Source organism: Pogona vitticeps, chromosome 2 (genome assembly GCF_051106095.1).
Source record: "Pogona vitticeps strain Pit_001003342236 chromosome 2, PviZW2.1, whole genome shotgun sequence".
In the NCBI taxonomy this organism is placed as follows: Eukaryota; Metazoa; Chordata; class Lepidosauria; order Squamata; family Agamidae; genus Pogona; species Pogona vitticeps.
In genome coordinates, this window is record NC_135784.1 from 72419720 (window position 1) to 72446409 (window position 26690).

A 26690-nucleotide genomic window follows, 5' to 3' on the forward strand; every position below is an offset into this window, starting at 1 on the left:
TTTTATCTGTGTTGGTATCTATAATTTTTATTCAAGCACTCTTTATTATGCTTCAATGTCTTTTCTCTACAGTGACAGACTTGTTTTAGATTTCACCATGATCTCAATCTCCACAGCACAGTAATTCTAATATTATGGTAAACAGTACAAAGTTATTTAAAAAACAGAAGAAGCACTACAGAAAAGATGGAAGCAATCTTATGGCATTCTAGGGAGGAGCAGTAGATCCAGCATCTGTTCCAGAAAGATTCATAAAAAGCTCTCCAATCTCAGCTACATCATCGATGCCAGTGGCAACTGGTAGTGTCCTGGTTTCTCGGTCTTCAATAAAATCCCAGAGACGAACAGAATTAAGGAACTGTTAAAAAAAAGACATGTAACCTCTATTAAGGACACTTATTTCAGAAATATTGACTTAAGTCAGACAGGAGGAAACATTGCTTTTAAATGCTCATTTATCCAGTGGCCTGGCTAGGATAAATCAAGCTCACGGGCAAGTTTTCCTGTCACTGAAATAAAAAAATTGCGGGCAGCAGGAGTGCTTCTAAATGGAATGTCATCCTACATATTGTAATTGCAACATGCTTTATTCTTGTCAGGTAAAGGGCACTCTACTGCAGAGTGACATGCACCTGGGGAATATGAAATGTCTCAAATGTGTTAGCAGGTGTACAGCAACCCAACTCATAGCAGTTCAGATCATCTAGTATACCATTAGCTACTTTGACAGGCAGATTTCTTTGGCACCATCTGCTACTGAATTCTTTTTGCTGGGAACATAACAATGGACGATATTCTACTGAGAGCTTATGCTGGATTTATGGGCTGTGCCTGGACCTTGGCTTTTATTTTATATGACCTTATGTCCACATGCTGCTATAGCTCAGTGGCTTGGAGCACCTGCCTGTCAAGCCAGGTGCTGGGGTTTTAATCCTCATTCTACCTCTGGGAGAGAGGCCAGCTAAAGTTACCTGGAACAGGTGTGGCTAATGGTGCTATGTGCCCTGCCATCTGTGTGGCCTGGGGAAGTTGCACGGTTCCAGAGCATGACAGACTGGTAAAGCACGTCTGAGCACTTTATACCTAGAAACACTGGGAGCACTGTTGAACAGCAGAACTGATTTGATGTGCATGAGATCAATCTTCAACTGATGTTCAGATGGGCATGTCTAGTGGCCATGTCCTGCTAGCAGTGTCTATTGTGCCCATTCCATTCCTCGTTGTCTCTTATAGGGACTAGCAAAATATAGTGAGAATATCATGAGGTACTACAATAGTACATTATAGTGGCTTAGTGTGTTATGCCTCACAGTGACACAACTGCACCTGGTATTTTTTGCATTTATTTTATACCCCACCCATCTGGCCTAAAAGACCACTCTAGGCGGCATTATTGCACGAGAGTGCATAGATGTTATGCTGGCCAGAGTAAATCAACATTCTACAAGGCAATTCTAAAAATGGGGGCAGTCCAAACAAAAAAAATGTAGCTTTGTAACTGGACTTTAGATCAGAACTAAATTTGGTACAGATGTAGAAGACAGTCTACTCCTGCTGTGTGACAAATTTGGGAGATATTGGGCAAAGGGATTTCAGGTTGCAATTTTTTGAAAGTAAAACTGTTCATGCCCTGCCCAGGTGCTGAAAACAAGCAAACTTAAACATCCTCAAGATTTTAAACAGATCAATTAAACTGAAATACCTTGAATATATATATATATATATATATATATATATATATATATATATATATATATATATATATATATATATATATATATATATATATATATATATATATATATATATATATATATATATATATATATATATATATATATATATATATATATATATATATATGTTAGGCATCCTTCAGTCTCGAAAGACTATGGTAGCGTGCTCTGTATGGAGGGCTTGGAACAGCGCCTAGTGTGGCTGAGAAGGCCGATTCGAGAGTGACAGTCCCTTCCACACTGAAGACAAACCCAGTCTGTCCCCTGTCCGGCTCCCTGGTTTTGCTGCTTATGTGACTTCCTCTTTGCCTCGGCCTGCTGGGCAAGAGTCTCTTCAAATTGGAAGAGGCCGTGATGCACTGCCTGCCTCCAGGCTGAACGGTCAGATGTCAGGGTTTCCCATCTGTTGAGGTCTATTCCTAAGGCCTTCAGATCTCGCTTGCAGATGTCCTTGTATCGCAGTTGTGGTCTCCCTCTGGGGCGCTTTCCCTGCACTAATTCTCCATAGAGGAGATCCTTTGGAATCCGACCATCAGCCATTCTCACGATGTGCCCAAGCCAACGTAGACGTCGCTGTTTCAGTAATGTATTCATGCTGAAGATTCCAGCTTGTTCTAGGACTGCTCTGTTTGGAACTTTGTCCTGCCAGGTGATACCAAAAATCCGTCGGAGGCAACGCATATGGAAGGTGTTCAGCTTCCTCTCCTGCCGTGCACAAAGGGTCCAGGACTCACTGCAGTACAAGAGTGTGCTTAGAACACAGGCTCTATAAACCTGAATCTTCGTATGTGTCGTCAGCTTCTTATTGAGCCATACTCTCTTTGTGAGTCTAGAGAACATGGTGGCTGCTTTCCCAATGCGTTTATCCAGCTCGACATCTAGAGAGAGGGTGTCAGAGATGGTTGAGCCGAGGTACACAAAGTCATGAACAACCTCCAATTCTTGTGTGGAGATGGTAATAGAGGGAGGTGAGTCCACGCCCTGGCCCATGACTTGTGTTTTCTTCAGGCTGATTGTTAGTCCAAAGTCTTGGCAGGCCTTGCTGAAATGATTCATGAGTTGTTGGAGGTCTTCAGCAGAGTGGGCAACAATGGCTGCATCATCTGCGAAGAGGAAGTCCCGCATGCATTTCAGTTGGACTTTGGTCTTCGCTCTCAATCTAGAGAGATTAAAGAGCTTTCCATCTGATCTAGTCCGGAGATAGACGCCCTCGGTTGCAGCTCCAAAGGCATGCTTCAGCATGACAGCAAAAAAGATCCCAAAAAGTGTTGGTGCGAGGACACAGCCCTGTTTCACTCCGCTTTGGATGTCAAAGGGGTCTGATGTTGAGCCGTCAAAAACTACAGTGCCTTTCATTCCCTCATGGAAAGATCTGATGATGTTAAGGAGACGCGGTGGACATCCAATCTTGGGAAGTATTTTAAAAAGGCCATCCCTGCTAACCAGATCAAATGCTTTTGTAAGGTCTATGAAGGCCACTAAGAGTGGCTGTTGTTGTTCCCTACATTTCTCCTGCAGCTGTCGGAGGGAGAATACCATGTCAGTGGTGGATCTATTAGCTCGAAATCCGCACTGTGATTCTGGATAGACTCTATCTGCAAGCACCTGGAGCCTCTTCAGCACAACACGGGCAAGCAGCTTCCCTACCACACTAAGAAGAGAGATGCCACGGTAGTTATTGCAGTCACCCCTGTCTCCTTTGTTCTTGTACAATGTGACGATGTTTGCATCCTTCATGTCCTGTGGTACTCCACCTTCCCTCCAGCAGAGACAAGAGATTTCATACAGTTCGGTGGTGATGATCTCCTTACCGCATTTCAGCACTTCAGCAGGGATGTTATCCTTTCCAGGTGCCTTGCCGGAGGCGAGGGAATCCAAGGCCGCTTTTATTTCTGCTAGGGTTGGTTCGTTGTCCAGCTCTTCCAAGACAGGCAGGCACTCAATGTTATTTAATGCTTCTTCGGTTACTACATTCTCTCTGGAATATAGCTCAGAGTAGTGCTGTACCCAGCGTTCCATCTGCTGTGCTCGGTCCTGGATGAGCACACCTGTAGCAGACTTCAGGGGAGCAGATTTCTTCTGTATTGGACCTAAGGCCTGCTTGATACCGTCATACATTCCTTTGATGTTACCTGTGTCCGCTGCTAGCTGTATCTGAGAGCAGAGCTGGAGCCAATAATCATTGGAGCATCTCCTGGCAGCCTGTTGGGCTTGACTGCGAGCAGCTCGAAGAGCTTGCAAGTTGTACTCGCTAGGACAGGCTTTGTATGCTGCTAGAGCTCTTCTCTTATCCTCGATGGCTGGCATTAACTCCTCTGAATGGGCTTCGAACCAGTCAGCCATCTTTTTGGTCTTCTTGCCAAAGGTGGACAAGGCGGTGTTATAGACAGTGTTCTTGAAGTGTTCCCATCGTTCAGATGCATTTGCATCAGCCGGACCTGGAAGGGCTTCCTCAAGTGCTTGGGTAAATTCCTTCACTTTTCTTTCATCGCAAGTCTTGCTGATGTCAATACGTGGTCTTCCTTCCTTTTTCGTGTGATATACTCTCTTTGTTCGTAGTTTTACTCTACTACACACCAGGGAGTGATCAGTATCACAATCAGCACTCTGGTAACTGCGTGTGATCGTAATACTAGGAAGGCTGGAACGTCTAGTGAGGATTAGGTCAAGCTGATGCCAATGCTTGGATCTTGGATGCCTCCAGGATATATATATATATATAAATCTTAAATATATTATATCGAAATTAAAAAAACCTTTCCAAAAATTATATATATATATATGTATGTATGTATGTATGTATAAAATATGTATATATATATGTATATATGTATGTATGTATTTCAATTTATTTGATCTGTTTTATATATAATTTTTAGAAAGATGTTTTAAATTGGAAGGAATCCAGGTTGCAGAAACACTGATCCTCAAAGGTCTTTCTAAAGTGAAACATTCTGACTTTCCTAGAAATGGAGCATGTGTTGAACATGCTTACCCCCAAGACTGTTCCAAAAAGATATATTGCTGCAACTTCATAGCCCAGGAATGAAGATGTTTAGAGGGCAATGAAAGGACACAGAAACAATAAATACACACATTTTCTTTGAGGAGACAAGAAAGGAACTTGCTTTAAAGATCGCAAGAACAGCCCTGCGGGATCAGGCCAAGGGCCCATCTAGTCAAGCTTTCTGGTATCGCGTGACAGGGAAAACAGCTTCCCTCTATCCACTTTATCCCTGCATAATTTTAGTGACACAGCGACTGTCTTCCAGAAAGAGACAAGTACTGTGTCTCCAGTGAATTAGCATGCAGTTTTATTAGGCACATTCAAAGTATTTTTGCATTTAAAAAAACCTAGAGCTTTGGAGATAGTAGACAAGTGGATGCTTGGCAGTTTTTGAGTTCTTGTGCTCACTACCACTTTCATTTGTCCAAAAAAAAAAAAATCCTTGATAATTGCTTTGTGTTAGGGTGAGAAGTGGTTCACTGATGGAAAAAAGGAGTCCCTTTGTGGGCTTTGCCCTTGCGTGGTGTCAAGGCTCTGCGGTTCTCCTGTGAAGGAATCGTGGATCCCTGGTGGTCCGGAGACCACAGGTGAAGAACCTATGCTACAGTTCATCACAAAGGACCAAAGAACTCTCACCATTTTTCCTATACGGCTCAGAAGAGAGCCTTGCAGTTACTTGCAAAAGGTCAGTTCTAGCCGTGCCACCCTTTGACAAAGACGTAGACGGTTCTAATCTTCCTACTGTATGTCTAAAACAGCCACCCACTAACTAAATTTTCACACCCTCTAGTGGTCTGAACGTGGCTCTGCAAACCAGTGCCCATTCTGACAATTTACGTTTTTAGCAAAACGCTACTGAGTGTCCATCGTGTCCATTTTGGCAATTCCGGTTTGAGTGCCATGTTAACAGATGAGATTAAAACTGCTTTTTGAGAAATAGATTCATCATTTTTTAAAAAAGGAGAGTAACCATTAGGATGAAGTAGGTAAGAAAGAGTGGTAAAGGCTCTTACAGGACAGCAGTGCACAAGAGGATGAGGCTATGCTGACGAAGGTACAGGATAAAATGCACTGACACTCTGAACAAAGAAGGTAAAAGGGTAAAAACACCAGGACAGCTACATGGGGCCACCTCACACCCTTCAAATCAGGTGGAAATCACAAACTGGGGTATCATAGCATAGCAAAACCTTGAGGTCTAAGGCCAAGAGGTCCCAAGTCGTTTGTCGCAAGCCCCTATGCTTGTTGTATTGGCAAGTGCTGCAGCTGTAGCAATCCTGAGCAAGTCTCTGCACTGCTCTGACAGCTAATGTTGAGATTACAGCTGAGAGTTGTAAGCACAGCTGTACAATTATTAAAGTACAGTTGTCCACCATGGAACTTAAAAAAAGAGAGATTACTTATATACACGAGCTAACTATATAAATATGTAATTATTGTGGCTATTTAAAACTACAGTCACTAGGCAAAAATCTGCATGTATATTCATGTATGTTAAAGTGTGTGTGTGTTAAAATGCTATGAAAACTTGACTCTGAAATGGAAAGTACTAGATACTGAAGGAGATATTCAGCACTTACTATGAGATAAATAGAATCAGGTTTCTGTAAAATGGGAGCTTTGCTAAAATGCCCTGTTTACTAGCTATACTAAAATAGATAATTCTGAACACAAATGAAAGGCTGTCACTTGACTTTTCCTGTGAGAGAATGTATCAGGGCATGAAGCTTTGCACTACTGTTTAGCTGAGAGCGAGTCCTCATGACTGGAGTAGATCATATTGATGCCAGTTTTCTTACCCGGACGGTCCCCTCAGAGCTCAGTTGTTTACGAGGTTTCTCTGGCTCAGCCCGCCTCCCATCTGGGTAGGCATGGAGGTATAGACACCTTCCCCCAAAGGGACAGGTTCCCTTACCCTGCTCAAAATACTTGCAGGCCTTTCTCCTGGAACAGAAGAGAGCACATACACACATTGTGTTCATTTACACCAATATACAGATATTACAGTTTGATCAAACTAAGCATGTAGTAACAAAGAATATAAAAGTGGTCCTTTTGATTTTGGAAAAAGTTCCCACTAGTCTAAAACAGGATTGGTGGGGGGGGGGGCAGAAATGACTCCTTTACCTAGACAGTTTGAGGGACCTTTTGAGCAAAATTTAGGATGGTGGTTCCACAGATGGCTCTCCTTGAAAAGCATGTCTGCAGGCCTTCCCTCCCGGTCTGTAAAAGCTGGCCATTCTGGGATATAGTTATCATTGTTTAGAGACAGGCTGATAGTTATTTGAAATTGAAATGACAGTTGTTTTTATACTGAATATAAATATATATACAGTATATGTGTGCATGTGCACATACATACATACATACATACATACATACATACATACACACACACACACACACACACACACACACACACACACACATTTACAAAAAAATCATGACACAGACATGAAATTCCAGGGATACTGTTTTTACAATTACATGTAGAAAAAAAACTTGAACTTATTAAGAAGCCTAAATAGGGAATGTAATTTTTATTAAAGATTTACAATTCTTAATGAAAAGACAGGAGAGGGCTCTCCTAATGCAACTCAAGCTGCCAATTCTATTTTGTAATTATATTTTAATTGTTTTATCTTTTTATCTTTTCATTGTATTTAAATTATTGTAAGCCGCCCAGAGACCTTTGGATAGTGTGGGTGGCATATAAGTTAAATAATATAAATAAATAAATAAGTTGTCCTTTGTGGTTTAATTCTGTGTCAGAGGAAATAAACAGGTGTCAAATGGAAAGAGATCACAGTGTCTTAGATCTCTGCTCTTTCCAATGGCTTCCATTTTATTTTTGACAAAATTTCCCAATCATATCATTGTAGACACTTCGCTGATACAAGACAAAGATTCTTTTCCAGACTTTCCATTATGCATTACTCTGGCACTCTGACATGAAGACTGCTGTTGGATTCAAAGCATAATTAGCAGGGGCACTCTCTCAAGAAGCCCAGAGTCTACCATGCAGATGGTCGAAGATATTAAAATTCCACCATGGCTCCATGTCAGGAGAGGTAGGAACAAATGAAGTAAAAAAATTACAAAACTGATAATGTTTGTATATTTCCTATCAGACTTTACTCATCTCCAGAAATTCAAAGTGATTTATGTAGACTTGTCCACAAATACTATAGAGCAAACATTTATAGGTCAGGAGGATTACTGCTTAAATGCTTTCTTCCCCCTCTTGTAGTCTGTTTTGGAGTTGTCACCCTTTGATTTCCAGAGAATAAATGATTTATTGCTTTAGATGCAAGAGCAGAGCAGCAGAAGCCCAAGCTGCTCCTTCTCAACAGCAGCTGCAGATTTCAGCTCTATATATATTAGTAGCACATGCTTGATGTGACTGATAAGCATAAACACTGAGCAACAGTAATGTAAATAGCAAAAGCTTAGTCTTCTCAGAAACACACACAGGACCTTTTAGAGGCCAACAGTGAAGGTCACAGAATCACAGAGCTGACATTTTGTTAAATATAACAAGCATTTAGCAAAATGCTAGATAGATTAATAGGGTATGTACACAGTCTATCCAGAAACATAGTGTGGATTTCGAGCTAATGGATCCACCATTGACATAGTATTCTCCCTCAGACAGTTGCAGGATAAATGTAGGGAACAACGATAGCCACTCTTTGTGGCCTTGATAGATCTTACAAAGGCCTTTGATTTGGTTAGCAGGGACGGCCTTTTTAAAATGCTTCCTAAAATTGGATGTCCACCGTGGCTCCTTAACATCATCAGGTATTTTCATGAGGAAATGAAGGGCACTGTAGTTTTTGATGGCTCAACATCAGATCCCTTTGACATCCAAAGTACAGTAGAGTCAAACGGGGCTGTGTCCTCACGCCGACTCTGGGATCTTTTTGCTGTCATGCAGAAGCCCACTTTTGGAACTGCAACAGAAGGGGTCTATCTCCAGACTAAATCAGATGGAAAGCTCTTTCATTTCCCTAGATTGAGAGCGAAGACCGAAGTCCAGATGAAATGCATGAAAGACTTCACTTCACTGATGATACAGCTGTTGTTGCCTATTTTGCTGAAGAGCTCCAACAACATATTAACCGTTTTAGTTAAGGCCTGCCAGGATTTTGGATTAACAATCAGCCTGAAGAAAACACAAGTCATGGGCCAGGGCGTGGACTCACCTCCCTCTATTACCATTTCTACACAAGAACTGGAGGTTGTTCATGATTTTGTGTACCTTGGCTCAATGATCTCCGACACTCTCTCTCTACCAAGATCCAGGTCTGTAGAGCCTATGTCCTGAGTACATTCCTGTACTGCAGTGAATCCTGGACCCTTGTGCACAGCAGGAGAGGAAATTGAACATGTCCATATGCGTTGTCTCTGACACATTTTTGGTATCAGCTGGTAGAACAAAGTTCCAAATTGAGTAGTCCTAGAAAAAGCTGGAATTTTTAGCATGTATACATTACTGAAACTATGATGTCTATGTTGGCTCAGATATGTCGTGAGAATGGCTGTTGGTTGGATTCCAAAAGATCTCCTGTATGGAGAATTAGTGCAGAGAAAGCGCCCCAGAGGGAGACCACAGCTGTGATATAAGGATATCTACAAGTGGGATTTGAAGGCCTTAGGAATGGACCTCAACAGATGGGAAACCTTGACATCTGGGCGTTCAGCCTGGAGGCAGGCAGTGCATCATGGCCTCTCCCAATCAGAAGAGTCACTTGTTCAGCAGGCCGAGGCAAAGAGGCAGTCCCGAAACCAGCAAAATCAGAGAGCTGGACAGGGGAGAGATTGCACTTATCTTCAGTGTGAAAGGGACTGCCACTCTTGAATTGTCCTCCTCAGGCACCCTAGACGCTGTTCCAAGACGTCTATTCAGAGCATGTTACCATAGTCTCTCGAGACTGAAGGACGCCTACACACACAGCTCACTGTATGCTAATGCAGAACTAAAGACAATTGACCTCAGTTTTCATTGTCTGCTCACAACTGCCTGGGTCTGAAAATGTCTAAGGGTTCATTCGGTCAACATTTTGTGTTTCATGGACTTTCCCAACTTCCATCCTGTATCCTCCCGTGATCTCTGGCTTGTTGTTTAGTTGTTAAGTTGTGTCTGACTCTTCGTGACCCCATGGACCAGAGCACGCCAGGCCCTCCTGTCTTCCACTGCCTCCCGGAGTTGGGTCAAATTCATGTTGGTAGCTTCAGTGACATTGTCCAACCATCTCGTCCTCTGTCGTCCCCTTCTCCTCTTGCCTTCACACTTTCCCAACATCAGGGTCTTTTCCAGAGTCTTCTCTTCTCATGAGATGGCCAATGTATGGAGCCTCAGCTTCAGGATCTGTCCTTCCAGTGAGCACTCGGGGTTGATTTCCTTCAAAATGGATAGGTTTCTTCTCTTTGCAGTCCAGGGGACTCTCAAGAGTCTCTTCCAGCGCCACAATTCAAAAGCATCAATTCTTTGGCGGTCAGCCTTCTTTATGGTCCAGCTCTCACTTCCATACATCACTACTGGAAAAACCATAGCTTTGACTATGCGGACCTTTGTCGGCAAGGTGAGGTCTCTGTTTTTTAAGATTCTATCTAGGTTTGTCATCACTTTCCTCCCCCCCGAGAAGCAGGCGTCTTTTAATTTCATGGCTGCTGTCACCATCTGCAGTGATCATGGAGCCCAAGAAGGTAAAATCTGTCGCTGCCTCCATATCTCCCCCTTCTATTTGCCAGGAGGTGATGGGACCAGTGGCCATGATTTTAGTTTGTTTTGATGTCGAGCTTCAGACCATTTTTTGTGCTCTCCTCTTTTACCCTCATTAAGAGGTACTTTAATTCTTTTTCACTTTCTGCCATCATCTGCATATCAGAGGTTGTTGTATTTCTTCCGGCAATCTTAATTCCGGTTTGGGATTCATCCAGTCCTGCCTTTTGAATGATGTATTCTGCATATAAGTTAAATAAGCAGGGGGACAATATACAGCCTTGTAGTACTCCTTTCCCAATTTTCAATCAATTAGTTGTTCCATCGTCATTTCGTTTAGTCATTTAGTCGTGTCCGACTCTTCATGACCCCATGGACCAGAGCACGCCAGGCCCTCCTATCTTCTACTGCCTCCCGGAGTTGTTCCATATCCAGTTCTAACTGTTGCTCCCAGCCCTACGTATAGATTTCTCAGGAGGTAGATAAGGTGGTCAGGTGGTCAGCTAATAGATGTTATTGACCCAAACAGCGAGACAAACATTTCTCCCTTGCCCTGAATTAGAAACTGTTTAAATATATTTCCCTCGCAAAGGAATTATGCATTTTAAAAAATTAACATAAAGATTTTTTTAAGTTTTAAAAAAACTAGGTAGGGAAATGATGAGGTTTGACATTTGACTGAAAGCCAAAATATAGAAAAAAAAATCAAAGCCTCCCCACATTTCTAGAGAATTTGGTTTTTATAATGTTTAGTGGTCTCACACTGCATTATCAATTTGAAGCCTCAATTTACAAGTAATTAAAAAACAGGAACTTCATTAAGAGGGCCAAGTTCTATAGAAGTGTCTTAAGGGTAAGGCAACAAGATTTTGTTGTTGTGGGTTTTTCGGGCTCTTTGGCCATGTTCTGAAGGTTGTTCTTCCTAACGTTTCGCCAGTCTCTGTGGCCGGCATCTTCAGAGGACAGCACTCTGTGCTCTGGTGTAGTTGGCTTGGGAGTGGAGTATTTATGGCTGTGAGATGGGCTTTTGTCTTTTTCTGTAGATGGGTGATTCGATCCCGGCCGTAAAAGCCTTTGCGAATACAACAAGATTGCATTCTTCAAAAGACATAGTGGCAGAGATTCCTTAACAACATGTTCTCAGAGATTTCCATAGCATATCTCCTCCTCTTAAACGTAATAGAACATGATAGAAAGCAAGAAAGAAAAGGCCTCTTTCTTCTGTCAACAGTCTCTTTTGTTTTGAGGTTGTGTGAAGTGTAACTGTGGCAAGCACAGGAATGTTAGCAAAACAAAACCTTGGGGGGAAAATGGGTGAGAAATATCCCAACAGGAGGAGGAGGAATTATATATTGTCACACCTATGTCACAACACCACAAAAAGAAAAACTCCATGGGGACTCCCCCAGAAGTTTGAAACAAAGAACTTGACCTTTATCTTGAGTACTTTCATCACCGCACCTGAACTGAGATAATAAAAAAAGAAACCAGACTTAACATAGAACCTCACCCAAACAAAGAATGATTCACAGCCTCAGAACTAATCCCAATATAGTGATCAAATAAGCTGACAAGGGTGGTGCTGTGGTTGTCATGGACAAATCAAACTACACACAGGAGGGTGAGAGACAATTGTCCAACACTAAATTTTACTAGCCCCTAACCACAGACCCAACCACCAAATACCAACAAGAATTACAGAACCTCCTGAACGACCTCCCCGGAGACATATGTGAACAAATCCTGCTGAACAGAGCACAAGACTATCAACCAGCAACCTTCTACTGAAAATACACAAACCAGGAAACCCTGGAAGGACCCACTGTATCAAGCATCAACATCATCACAGTCGGGGTACTTGGGACTCCACCCTCAAACCTTATGCCAGCAATGCACCTAGTTACGTAAAGAGATACCACAGACTTCCTAAGGAAACCAGTCCACACACAACTTTCCTGGCAACACCATCTACAATGGATGTAGAGGCCCTCTAAACCAACATCCCACACAAAAAGAGACTATAAGCTACCACAAAAACCATCCAAAACACGCATAATCACTACTATCTGTAACTTTATACTCACACACAGCTATTTCACCTTTGACAATAAAACCTATCTCCGATTCAATGGAACTGCAACGGGCAGCCACATGGCTTCACAATATGCAAACATATGGAACAAAACTTTCTCAAATGCTGCACCCAAAAGCCACTCCTCTATCTGAGGTACACTGATGACATTTCTTTCGATCTGGATCCATGGAAAGGAATTCCTAGAAAAATGCCACCAAGATTTCAACAGCTTTCACCCAAACATCAACCTCACCCTGGAACAAACTATGCAACAGGTGCATTTTCTAGGCACCACTGCAAGACTACAACATGGACATCTTAGCACCATGATATATGGGAAACCCATTAATCAATTACACCTACTGTATTTGCACTCTTTCAGCTTCCCATACATAACAAAATCCATCGTGTATAGTCAAGCCCTTAGATACTATCATATCTACTCTGACCCTCAGGGCAGAAACTCCAAACTCAAGGATCTACAACATGCACTCCTCATATTACAATACCCACTACAAAGTAAGACACATACCTAGAAGTAACTTATTGCACGACAGACCCAGGAGACAAAATGACAGAACACTGCTAGTTGTCACTTACAGTCCGCAACTCAGCACACTCACATGCATCCGAAGTGATCTCCAATCCATCCTTGATAAGAACACTTCAGTCTCCAAAGCCCTTGGTGGGAGACCCATACTTGCCTACAGATACTCCAACCTTAGGCAAATACTCACGTACAATAGACCACAAAACAACAATACAGGCAGGGGGACTACACCTTGCCAAAGAACCAGATGCCAACTCTGCCCTCACACATCTATTCTGGCAACACAATCATGGGACCTAACAATGCCACACACAATACCAAAGGAAGTTTCACATGTTCTTCAGCTAATGTGATCTATGCCATCTTTTGCCAACAATGCCCCTCTGCATTCTGCATAGGACAAAGAGGACAACCTCTATGAAAACGGATCAACAGCCACAAATCAGTAACTACAATACACAGAAAAAATGTTTCTGTCCATTTCACTCTACCAGGTTACTCTGTGTAAGATTTAAAAGTCACTATTTTAGAACAGAATCATTACAAATCAAGAATACAGAGGGAAACAGCTGAGATAAAATCTATGTGCATGATGGGACACCCATAGAAATGGACTGAATATAAGCCTAGGTTTCTTTAGCCGTTACCAAACATAAAACCTCTACTGCTATCCACTGCCACTGCCATTTTCTTCACAACTACCAAACCTCTCTCTCATCAAAAGGCTCTAAGGTCTATATTCCCTAAATTAAAACCCATGACTTCCCTGCTAACTTCTTTCATTCTTTCTTTCCCCTCTTGGGGTTCTACTGCATCTCCAATCTCCCCAAACCCTCCTCTTGCCCCCCCCCGCCCCAGCTCTCATGTCTGCTCAGACCTGGTGTCTGTTTTCTGTCTTTCTGAAGTACTGTATTTTTACAAAAGGATTGTAAAACAAACATAGACCTAATTACTGTGTGTAACCAATGAACATTTAGAATGTGAAAGTGTATTTCATATACATTTCATTCTATCTCTGAATGTCTGATGAAGTGGACGTGTCCATAAAAGCTTACATGAAAATGGTTAGTTGTTAAGGTGCCACATGTCTTTGTACTTGTTTTTTGTATTGTTTCTTTGGGTTTTGCCTAATGAGAACTAACAAAACCTGAAGGATTGGATGCATTGTTCAAGGAGCTAAGACTCCAATCTGGCCTGGAATAGGTTTAGGTGATGCCAAAGCCTTGCACAACCCCCTCATTGTTTTTGGTACTTGATCTAGATAACTAGAATGGGCCCAACAGTTGGCATAACAATCTATTGTTTGTAGAGACCAGAGTTTATTGATTAAAAAGCAGAGCTACAGGAATGCATACCTAAAGCTTGCTCACAACAGCTTGTGTGCTTTGAAAACACACACATACCCATCAGAAGCCAGAGCAGATCTGTCCTCAAATTCTTGACAAAGTCTTTTATAGTTATATCATGAAACAAGTAATTAATTCCAACAATTATTATATTAAGTTGGTTGGCAGAACATTTAGTCTCTTAGTGCATTTAACGACTTGTCAAAGACAAATTCTGCACAAGATAGTATATACTGATCTACATTTAGCCAAGAGTAGAAACTTCAGTTCTCTTATCTATTATGCACATACTTACCCCACTCCCTGCTTAAATGCTTCAATCAGCTCATTCTTTTTGGTCTGGTCTTCTACCCAGTAGACACTAGGAATCACAAATTCTGAGATCACACGACATTCTGGACAGGACCTTGAATGGAAAAAAAAGAGCACGTTTATCTTGTGGGGAAGATGCTGCCACACCCAATTCAAAAACAGAACAGACTTCCTAAAATGCAACATCCTTGTACAGTACTTCTCAAGATCCAGTGAGGTCTAAATTATCCCACTTTGTAATTCAATCCAGCCTTTCCCTTTTTAAAACAAGATGTCAGAGTGTAGATTGGACAATGAAAAATGTCCCTCAAAAAATTATGAGCTGCACAGTTAATTTCCACATGCCTTCTGTAAAGACAAAGGTTAAGAACCTAAGAACAAGGGAAGAAATGGCACTGCTAAGCAGGGACTGCTGGCCTAACACTGGCTCCCTAGTGTTAGAGAGGAAAAGACTGAAGTTTGAGAGGCCCTTCCCATGGGTAAAGTTATTTCTAACTGGCCAAAAGGCTTCATAGTAACAGAATGTACATTTGCCCATATACAATAAATATTTAATGCTTCACACACCCATAAATACCAAGGGAGACGAGGCAGAAAAGTTACAAGTTCCATCTCTTTGTTTATGATTCCCCATCTTGAACGCACTATATTAGTTATGATGTTTTATTATATTTTATATGTTTTATTATATTTTATGATTTTTTGATATTTGTAAGCCGCCCTGAATCGATGCTGTCTAGGGGGGCGGGGTGAAAATGTAATAAACTAACAAACAAACAAACCCTGTCTGTGAAGTCACAGCAGTTTGAGGTAGGAGAGCAAGTGTCTTCCTCCTTCTCTCTCCCCTACCAGGACCTGAAGGGAGATCGGCAGATTCAGGAAAACTTTTTCACTGCCATTTCACACTTATCACTTAAGCAACTGCAGCTACTTGGGACCGAAAGGTAACAAAATCTTTGGAAACTATGACGGCCACAGCAAAAACAGCAACTACAGATACAAAGGGAAACGTTTTTTATTTTGAAATGTTCTATAATGATCTTCAATTCAGAAAAAAATAACACAATACTACAAGCAAAATATTTTACCTACTCCATTGACCTTGGGCTCTAAAAAAACAGGAACAATTGGAGAGAAACTCACTTTATGATGGGATTCTCAAACTGCTTCACTCCCCTCCACTGCCGGATGCAGGACAAACAGTAGGTGTGGTTGCAGTTGGACAGGATGCCAAATCTTCTTTCCGAGGCTGAGGGCTTGTCATACACCACTTCCATGCAGATACTACATACTTTGTCCTGACTTGCCTGAATGGCAAAGGCCTTCTCCATCTCATGTTCGAAGGCAGCCATGCACATCTAGGCATAGAAAGAAAAGTCCACCACGTTGAAAGGCAATGGGATAAGCCATTGCAATTTTACATCCTGGTGCTGTTACAATACAAGTATATGTGGCCCCTTAACGTCAGTGGTGCTTATGCCCAGAAAACAGATACAGGATAGCAGCCAAAATGACAAAGTTTTTTTTAAAAAAAAACCAACCGGGAAGGAGATGTATCCTTGCATACCAGAGTCTTCCAAAAAACAACTACCCCAAACTTTTAGACTGACTACAGTAAGGTTTCCTTGCTAATAAAACAAACTAAATCTCATAGTATTGATGCATTTATTTATCTGAAGGAAGTTTTTGCTTAGCAAAGCAATTTACAATACATTGAAATGATGAAGAAAATAAAAGAAAAAAATCATTCAAAATCAGGCTAGTTCACTGTTATGTTTAAGGCCAGAGATGGAACTGCTTAAATTGCTTTCTCATAACTCCTTCAGTTTGTTGCCTCCTAACAGAGAGCAGTAGAGGAATAAAACTGAGAGTGAGTGAGCCCTGGGAGTCAGTGACCACAGCGAGGAAACAGGGAGAGCTAACAGGAGTTTGACAAGGGAAGCTAAAGGAGAAACCTCAAACAATTTTTTTGGTTTCTGGATATAGTTATATATTAATGGACTTTTCCAGCATCTTTAAGGCCAACAAGACAAAGGAAAGGGCACTCCTAAACAAACAGAAGAAAGCAAAAAGGTAACAGGGACTATGGAGGGAAGAAAAACTTCAGTGGTGGTGAACTGCAAAATATGTACAATATTTGTCTTCAAGCTTGAGAACGGCACAGTTGTGAGGTCAGAGCAGAGTGAGCCGTTCCCTCGCGAACAGGACACAGAACAATCAAAAGGAATAACAGCAGGAAAGGAGACAGAAGTAGAACAGGGAAAAGATCAAGCGAGTGATGCACGCGAGGAGGAAGAAAAGGAGATAAATCGCGCGGAGGAGCGAGAGGCAGAGAGAAAGGCGCAAGGAAAGGCGAGAGAAAAGGCGTGCAGAAGAGCGCGCACGAGAGAGGGATAGGGAGGCGCGGGGAACGCGAACCGTTGGAGCAGTTAGGAGGGAGAGAGAGGAAAAATCAAAGGGATGACAGAGAGAGAGTAGATGTGTTTTTCACAACCGAGGAAGGAAACACATCTACAGATACAGAAAAGGTCTCTGTATTTGAGGAAACAACAGATGACTTACCAGTAGTTAAAGAAGGCACATTTGCTTATAAGGTACCAGGAAAGAGATTAGCTGGGAATATCAGAGAAGGAAGAGACGAGTGGTCTTCAGAAGAGAAAATCCGTCCGATTATACCAGGACTAAGTCCATTGGAATGGACAGTTTTAGTCTTTCCAAGGGATCAAGGTCCAGAGCAACAAGTCTATCCAGCAGACCCAAGCTACATGAGGGAGAAACAGGCAGAAGGGCAGTGGGCTTGCCACCCTTGCTGTGGGACCATATGTACCGGGCGCAAGCAACAACCGAGAGAACTCACCGACAAAGAGAAATTGAGCAGAATTTGTTATTAAAGGACATTGACCAAGAAAAGTCATTGTTATGGATGTGGGACAATTCCCCACCTCAGTTATCTGTTTGCTGTTCTAACGAGTTGAACAAAGTTGAAGCAATAGGTTCTGTTAATAAAAGTTCTTTTATACAAAATAGTGACTCATCTTTTACAGTTCAAGAAGGGGAACAGCCACGGGGAAAGAACGAACCTTCTTACAACACTGTACTGTATACAGTGGTGCCTCGCATAGTGATGTTAATCTGTGCAGAAAAAATCACTGCTAAGCAATTTCGTCGCTATACGATTTTAAAAAGCCCATAGAAATGCATTAAAACCTGTTTAATGCGTTCCTATGGGCAAAAAACTGACCTTAAAACGAAAATTCTCCATATGGTGGCCATTTTTGCTGCCTCTAAAGTGAGAAATCCGTGCAAAAACACAGCAGGCGGCCATTTTTTTTTACCCGGCAGCCATTTTGGAACCGCCGATTAGCTGTTAAAAACATCATCGCTTTGCGATGATCGGTAAGCGAAACAGGGAACCGATCATCGCAAAGCGAAAAAACCACATAGGAAACATCGCAATGTGATTGTTTTTGCCATCGCAAAAAGTTCGTCGCTATGCGGTTTCATCGCTAAACGGAGCACCCGTTAAGCGAGGCACCACTGTATATGCAAGTACAAACTGGTAGCATTATTGGAAAAAAGTGAAAGAACTGGAGCAGTGATGCTTAAGGCAATAAGGGAAAATGAAGAGTACATAGACAGAACTCTCAAACAGCAGCAGCCAAGGAAGGCACCAGAGGTGGAAGAACAGAAAGATAAAGCACAGGAGAATACTGAGGACAGAATAAACATTGTGGAGGAAGCACCATGGAAGAGTCACAGTTAAGACCAAAAGGAGAAGCGGAACGGCAAAACTCCTTTCAGATTCTTGAAGAGGAGTCTGGCAGACAACATGCAGAAGAAGACATACAGGGAACCCCTCAAGAGGACATAAGAGGCTGAAGCTCAGCCAAGAAGAGTCACCGAATCCACATCCTACAAAAAGGAGAAGAGTAGTTGCAGTAGGAGACTCTGTACTGTGTGGGATTAAAACTGAAATACTGTATCCTGGGAAGATTATGGACCCACCGGGTACATTGTCTGCCTGGAGGGTCCATTAGGGATGTGATGGAAGGATTGCTATCACTCATAAAAACCAATAAGAAAAAATGCAGAGGAAACCTTTGAAAAACAAACTATAAGCATTTCAAAGAGACAGAATATAGTAGTGTTGGGAGATTTCAATTATCCTGATATCTGTTGGAAGCAACATACCCTCTTAACTTTCTTTCAGCTCCGCCTCTCTCTCATGTGACTTTGCTCCTGTGCGCATGCATGACTCCGCCCCCTCGTGCAGGGTTCCATTGCTATTGGAACCTAATGTGACCACAGCACGGAGGGAGAAGACAGCTGTGTGGAGGGAAGCAGAGGCCTGCGCACCTAGCTTATAGAAAACCTTGGATGGAAGGCAAATTCTCCCAAATATGGTCCTTTAAAGAAATTCCTAGTTCTGGTGGCTGATACTTTTCTCCCACAAAAAACTGAGGAAGACACTAGAGGATTATATACCTTGGACTTGATTTTAACCAATAGAGATAACTTGGTGAAAAGAGTGGAAGTAAGGGAAACTCAGGGGAAAGTGACTAGGTTCTACTCGAGTACTCGCTTCCAAAGGAAACCAAAGAAGAATGTAGCTGCACATGTACTCTAGGGATTGCAGGAGAGCCAATTTTAGTAAACTCAGAACAATGAAAAATAAGACATGCTGGCAGGAGATGCTAATAGGAAAAGGAGTCCAAGATAGGTAGGAGTTTCTTAAAAAGGAAATTCTAAAGGCACAACTACAAGCAATTCCAACAAGAAAAAAAGGTGGAAGACAGCAAAAAGGGACCAATTTGGCTTCACAAAAAGATCAGAGAGGATCTGAAAACTAAAAAAGGATACATATAGGAAGTGGAAGGTTACAAACAAGTAGCAAAGAATTGCAGGGATAGTATTAGAACAAATCCAAGAACAAATCCTTCCAGACTAATCTTACCTAATTTCTGATCAGGTAACAATGCTATATTTGTAATGTACCTTGACTTCAGCAAAGCTTTTGATAAAGTGCCCCGTGATATTTTGATTAGGAAGCTAACTACGTGTGGGCTGGATAGAACAACTGGATAGAACCAACCCAGTTGGTTACAGAATGATATTCAGGGAGTGCTTCATAACAGCTCCTCATCAAACTAGGAAGAGGTAACAAATAGAGTACCACAAGGCTCAATCCTGAGGCTGGTGCTCTTCAATATTTTTATTAATGACTTAGATCAGTGGTTCTTAACCTTTTTGAAAGAAACGCCCCCTTGAGCCATTGAGGAAGTTATCATCGTCCCCCTCCCCGAGGTGATGATATCTTACCTACCTACCTACCCACCCACCCACCCACCTACCTACCTACCTAGTCTCCCTCCCCACCCGGGAGCGAGGCAGCGCTTCACGGGGCGAGGATGAGGACCCAAGAGACCCTTTCCTTCCACCCGATCCACACTCAGTGCTCCCCTAAAGGAGAAAGGCGAGACATGGCAGGTAGAAAGAGCTGGATCATCTGGCGGCGGCAGCAGCACCGGATCTATTGCCAGCACTGCGGCTGCAGTCGCCTTCATAGGTTTGGCTCGCTCCAGCGCCCCCCTACTGCCCCCCTTCTGTTCTTTCGCCCCCACACCGCCCCTTTTCATTCTACCGCCCCCCTGAAAAATGAAATCGCCCCCCGGGGGGCATTATTGCCCACGTTAAGAACCACTGACTTAGATGAAGGGGTTCAGGGAATGCTTATCAAATTTGCAGGTAAGACAAAATTGGATGGTATAGCTAATATCCTGGAAGACAGAAATTCAAAATTCAAAAAGATCTTGATTTTCCCGAAACCTGGGCTGAAAACAACAGAATGAAATTTAACGGGAATAAGTGCAAAGTTCTACACCAGGGTTTAAAAACCAAGTGCACAGTTACAAGATGGGGGATACTAGGCCCAGTAATACTATATATGAGAAGGATTCTGGAATTGCTATAGATCACAAGCTCAGTATGAGGCAACAGTGTGATGTGGCTGCAAAAAAAGGTAGATACTATTTTAGGCTGTGTTAACAGATGCATAGTTTCCAAATCCAGTGAAGTACTAGTTCCTCTCTGTTTGGAACTGATAAGTCCTCATCTTTACTGTGTCCAGTTCTGGAAACTGCTCTTTAAGGAGGAGCCGGACAAATTGGAACAAGTTCAAAGGAGGGCAAAAAGGATGATCAAGGGTCTGGAAACCAAGCCCCATGAGGAAAGAAGACTGAGGGGAGATATGATAGTACTTCTCAAATATTTGAAAGACTGTCATATAGAGCAGAGGCAGGATCTGTTCTCTATCATCCCAGACTGCAGGACACATAATAATGGGTTCAAGGTACAGTAAATCAGATTTCGGTTGAATATCAGGAAAAGCTTATTGTTAGAGCAGTATATAAGGCTCGATGGCCTTAAAGGCCCTTCCCAACTCCATTATTCTATGACCATGATTCCAAGGCAAACCAAGCAATAGATTGAATGTAGAAGTTTCATGCATTGCCCTGATGTATTTGATGCGCTGGTTGTATTTACAAACTAAATAATAATCAGGCATTTGAAAACAGTCCCATGTAGGGCCTTCTGTTTTTGAGTCTGACTTTTATTTTTCAACCTACTCCACAAATTCTTATGCACATGCCCACGAAAGGGTTAACACGGCAACATTTGTTGCAGGCCCCATTTCTAATTTCTAATCAGTTAAACACAAGAATCTGGCAGTAAGTTCAATCAGAAACTGGACCACTAAACATTTCCCTTGGTTTCACATTGTGACAATTCTAATGCAGATTTCAATGCCTTTGTGGAAGCTTTGTTTCATATCAGGGGGCTGGAAACCAAGCCTTATGAGGAAAGGCTGAAAGAACTGGGCATGGTTAGGCTTGAGAAAAGAAGACTGAGGAGTGATAGGATAGTGAAAGGCTGTCATACAGAGGAGGGTCAAGATCTGTTCTCGATCATCCCAGAGTACAGGACATGCAACAATGGACTCAAGTTAAAGGAAGTCAGATTTCAGATGAATATCAGGAAAAACTTCCTAACTGTTGGAGCAGTACATCAGTGGAACCAGTTACCTTGGGAGTTGGTGAGTGCTCCAACACTGGAGACATTCAAGAAAAACTTGGATAATCACCTGGCCGATATACTTTGACTGTATACCTGCACTGAGTAGGGGGTTGGACTTGATGGCCTTGTAGGCCACTTCCAACTTCACTTTTCTATGATTCTATAACAGTAGCTTTCACAAACTGTGTAAGTTTATTTTATGTGAAATGTATTTTCACTACAGATATATTTTGCAAAATTATATTGTTTTAATATCACACTCAAATTGTTCCATTACTCAAACTTGATTATTCAAAGGTAAAATCCAGTGAGGTTTACATAGTGAAATAAAATTTAATTTTAAAAAACTATTCTAGCAAAAAAATGTAAAATCAGACTCAATGCAAAACACTGTTTCCCACTGCAAGAATGAACAATTCCTGCCTCTCTTTTTTCCCCTTCTTTGTGAAACTGATTGAAGGCTCCTGGTATACAATTCTTTATGGCATCTGAACTTGGGAAACTTTGTTTGAACTTTGTCTTTCTACAAGCAGAACACTTTTTTGCTTTCACAATTAGCACGAACAAGTCAAGATCTGAAAATATATTGTACTCCATATACTCTAAGTATAGTTCTCAGATTTCAAACCAAGTGGAACTGTGGTTTGCTTAAAATCAGACACAGAACCTTCTGATCTCCTCCTTGCAGATCTGAAAGAGGGCAGAAAAAGGAATCACAGAAGCCCAGGCTTTGATGGCTTATTATCATGGAAGGAAACCATCATTTGCCATTAAGTCTCAAGTCTCTGAAGGAGAATATATAGCAGGTCTCTAACGCATTATAAAACATGGAAAAATGCATTATAAAACAACATGGAATCAAACAAACTATTTGCATTTCTCATCATATTTACCTTCTCATGCATCTTTCTCTGCTCTGGGTCAAAGGGATGAAGTACTTGCAACCCACAGATTTCACACACTTGTCCATGGAGGTAGAGACACCTATCACCAAATTGACACATGCCAGCTGCCGCATAGGGACAAAGTTGTTCACCATCAGTGTATGAACTTCCTGGTTCAGCATCATTTTCTTTAAGCCCAGTGCAAATAGCCTCCAAATATGAATGTGGTTTTGTTTCTGGGGTTTCCATTTGAACACTGCAACCTGCAGAATCATTCACAGTGCTAGATCTTGTCCTGTCTTCATTTGATCCGCATAAATCTTAGAAAAGGAGGAGGAAAATAGTTGATCACATTCAAATACACAGGGCTATCAGAACCTTTATGGGTTACACTATCATTTCCCTGAAAATAAGCCCTAGTACGTTTTTTCAGGATGCTCATAATATAAGCCCTACCTCCAAAATAAGCCCCAGTTAAGTGAAACCCTGCCCTCCACCATTGTGCAGCAACTAGAAGATGAAATGGCTTTATCTGAATAAGTGTAGATACTATACATGAAAAAAAAATCCCCTGAAAATAAGCCCTAATGCGTTTTTGAAGCAAAAATTAATATAAGACCCTGTCTTATTTTCGGGAAAACACGGTAGGAATTTCTATTATGAAGGTAATGAGAAAATAGCTGCCATATCCAAAACTGAACCTGGATCCAGTTTATGTTGGTATGATGTTGTATGATGTTTGTGTAAGTTTCAAGGACCTGGAGGTAGGATTAATTTTGTACTCACCAAGAACAGTTTCCACAAGTGCAGTGACCATTCATTTATATGGCAAAGAAGGATCACTGGACTGTCACTGAACTTGCTTTTCAACCCCATTCATTAAGAAGCAAGGTTGTGCCTATAATGCTGGCTTCTGTTTCTTAGGCAGATCCACTTGGTTATGGATTTCTGCAGATGATATCACTACCACAGGCAAGTGTGATTACTGACTAACAGAAAAAGGAAATGGTCTCAATTTATTCTTATATTTGTCATTCAGTATTCACAAGAGTTAAACAATGTTCATGTGAAAAACAGGATCCATTTGGCTACATGTACATTTGTAATTAGCTGGCAGAATAACGACGCATACATGAGTGAAGATGCTGACATTCAAAAAGCCATTAGAAAAATGAACCACCACCCACTTCTCACCTCTGTCCCTGAGCACTAGTGTCTTCTTTTCCCGTTTTCCAGGTTCTTGTACTTTACTTTTGGTTATTGGTATATTTTGCTCTGGCAGACAGTTAAGGCTGTAGAATGGTGGAGCCGAAGCATGAAGGGTTCTTGTACTCCCCATGACACCTGATGCAGAAGACGTGGGAGGTCTGATATGGTCATACCTTAATGAAACAAAAAGAACAACAACAAAAACCCTGCTACAGGGGCTGCATTCATACACAAAAGAAAGGTGCACATTGCTCCTTGTTACTTTGAATGCTTTCAGAGATAGCAACATTTGCAATAAGGACTTGTTTCACTGGATAGTTTTTTTTTTCCAAGCTATAGAAATGTTAACTGTGCTGTCAAGGATGAGGTTCACTCAATACATGAACTATTCTTAAATTACAAGTACAATGATACATAAAAAAGATTTAAGAGTTCACAAGCTTTCAGTATTCTTGTTGTTTTGGCTCCCTCTGTAACAGGACTATCAAGATCCCTATGTTACAGAAGATTCCCAGTGTAGTGTAGTGGATAGAGTGATGGACTAAGACTCTGGAGAACAGGGTAAAAATCTCCACTTGGCCATGGAAACTCATTGGGGGAGTGGAACTCATAAAACCACTCTTTAAATATTTCACTTACCTTGAAAACCCTATTAGTCATTATAAGTTGTTCCAACTTGATGGCAAAAACACACAATCACACATGTTATAGAAGAATAACATCCAGTTCATTTATATCTATTTTATTATTTATTAGTTTTACTTATATGCCACATTTCTATATACACAATATTTACTTAGAAACAACAGCAACAGATTTCAAAAGAAATGTACATATATATAAGAACATTTAATAGTGTGGTCCTTTAAAAGTCATTTAGCCTGAAGTCAATTTAGCAGGAAGCCCATGCATGGAGTAGCCCATGAGTTGTATGGACAAGAGTGCAGCCTAACAACCCAATCAATGTCTGAGTCTGTTTTTAAGACTCTACTATTACTACTACTACTAGAAAAACCTAGATTTCCCAATGACTTTACTGCAGCTGGACAATCAGTTTATAAATAGTATTTGAGCAAAGTGCAGTTCTACACAAGCCTACTGAGCAGCAGATCTCATTAATGGATACTCACATACGGGACTGTAGCTTTACAGAAGCCAGTAAGGCTCTGTATGATGTACTACACTTGAATACCTTGAGGCTGCAATTCTGTATTTTTCTAGGAATAAGCACCATTAAACTCAGGGAGATTGAGCACTAAGGCATGTACAGGACTGCACTGTAAATAGCTATATTGAAATTTGCCAGATGAACAGTGCAGCCTGTTCATCTGGCAAACGTCTATACAACTATTTACTAGCTTCACCGCTGAGAGCTTTTTAGTAGATTATATCATGGTAGCAACAATCTAGGAACTTGAAAATCAAGCCTGTTTGTGATTCCAAATAAGAAAGAAAAGAAAGAAAATCTACCATGTTTCCCTGAAAATAAGACAGGTCTTATATAAATTTTTGTTCCAAAAAACCCATTAAGGCTTCAGGGGATGTTTTATTTTACAGTCATGTCATCTTCTGGTTGCTGCATAACGCTGCACAATGGTGGAGAGTGGGGTTTCACTTAACTAGGGCTTATTTTTGGGGTAGGGCTTATATTATGAGCATCCTGAAAAATCATACTAGGGCTTATTTTCGGGCAAAGAGGGTAGCGGTTTAAGGCCAGTCTAGACAGAAAATTTACATAAATGGCTTCTTGAATGTCACTATGGGAAAAAGTCCACATGTTTTATCCTCAGAATAAGCAGTTCATACCTGCAGCGAGTTCCATAGGCACACTGTCCTTTCTGGTAGAATTTGCAAATAGTAGATGGTTTGCTTGTAGATAAATCATGTGAAAATAAGCACCTATTCCCTTCACGACAGACTCCTTGCATAAAATACCTGCAGTGAATTAGGTTTACGGTCACAAATGGCACCAGATCTGACATACTCTTTGCCTCTCAATCTTATTCTAGTAGAGCAAATAGATCTTTCCTCTTCATAGTTTAAACACACTATAATACAAAACTAGCAAAAACAGAAATTAAAACCGAAAATTAAAAATGAGGCACTCAGAATAACTACGCCTCCAATTAGGATCACTGATACCGTATTTTTCTGTGTATAAAATGACACTACAGTATTTACTTAAATAATTAGACAAAAAATTGAGTATCATTTTATAGACGGAAGGCAGCCGCATTCCGTTCGCCTTTTGCGAAGCCACAGGGTACCACAGCCATGAAAGGGCAGCACGCTCGCACCCCTTTGATCCTGAAGGAACCATGAAAGGGCTTCAGGATCAAAGGGGTGTGAGCGTGCAAATTTTCAAATTTGGGAGTTAGAAAAGGGGTTTTTTCATCTTATAAACAGAAAAATACAGTACTTCTGGGTGGAGGAGATGTTACAAAAAATCTTTTTGGGTTCAGAACACACAGGTGTCCAACACATTTTCTGTATGTTATAAGCTGAAAGCTTACTTTCATGAATTCTAAGAGATATTTTTAATGCTAGAGGGGAAATTAAAAATTGGCAGAGCTATTGATGTGATGTCTAGTAATACTTGGATAATAATGTGAATTTCTATCCCACTTTGCTGTGGTGTCAAGTTTTAGTTGCTTTCCAATTAAGCAAATGAAGATTAATGGAAGTACGGTAGCTATCTGTGGGACCCAGGCCAACTGCACAAAGTGACATGACTGTCTTATTTAAGAAATAAGACTCAAGACTCGGAAGAGAC

The 26690-nt window shown here is 41.3% G+C and overlaps 1 protein-coding gene across 2 annotated transcripts in view; it reads right to left on the minus strand.

Moving 5' to 3' along the window:
- The window catches only part of MKRN2 (makorin ring finger protein 2), a 27866-nt gene continuing 1176 nt past the window's right edge, over window positions 1-26690 (minus strand). Inside the window, exons 2-8 of one of the 2 annotated variants that reach the window (XM_072989713.2) lie at window positions 25724-25852; window positions 23903-24090; window positions 22718-23028; window positions 15894-16108; window positions 14734-14844; window positions 6543-6687; window positions 1-358 (exon numbers count right to left, since the gene is read on the minus strand). In XM_072989713.2, coding sequence (XP_072845814.2) covers window positions 209-358; window positions 6543-6687; window positions 14734-14844; window positions 15894-16108; window positions 22718-23028; window positions 23903-24090; window positions 25724-25852 — 1249 coding nt within the window. In that variant the 3' untranslated portion in view covers window positions 1-208. The remainder of the gene's footprint in view (window positions 359-6542; window positions 6688-14733; window positions 14845-15893; window positions 16109-22717; window positions 23029-23902; window positions 24091-25723; window positions 25853-26690) is intronic. The other variant, XM_078385405.1, reaches the window with a different exon arrangement.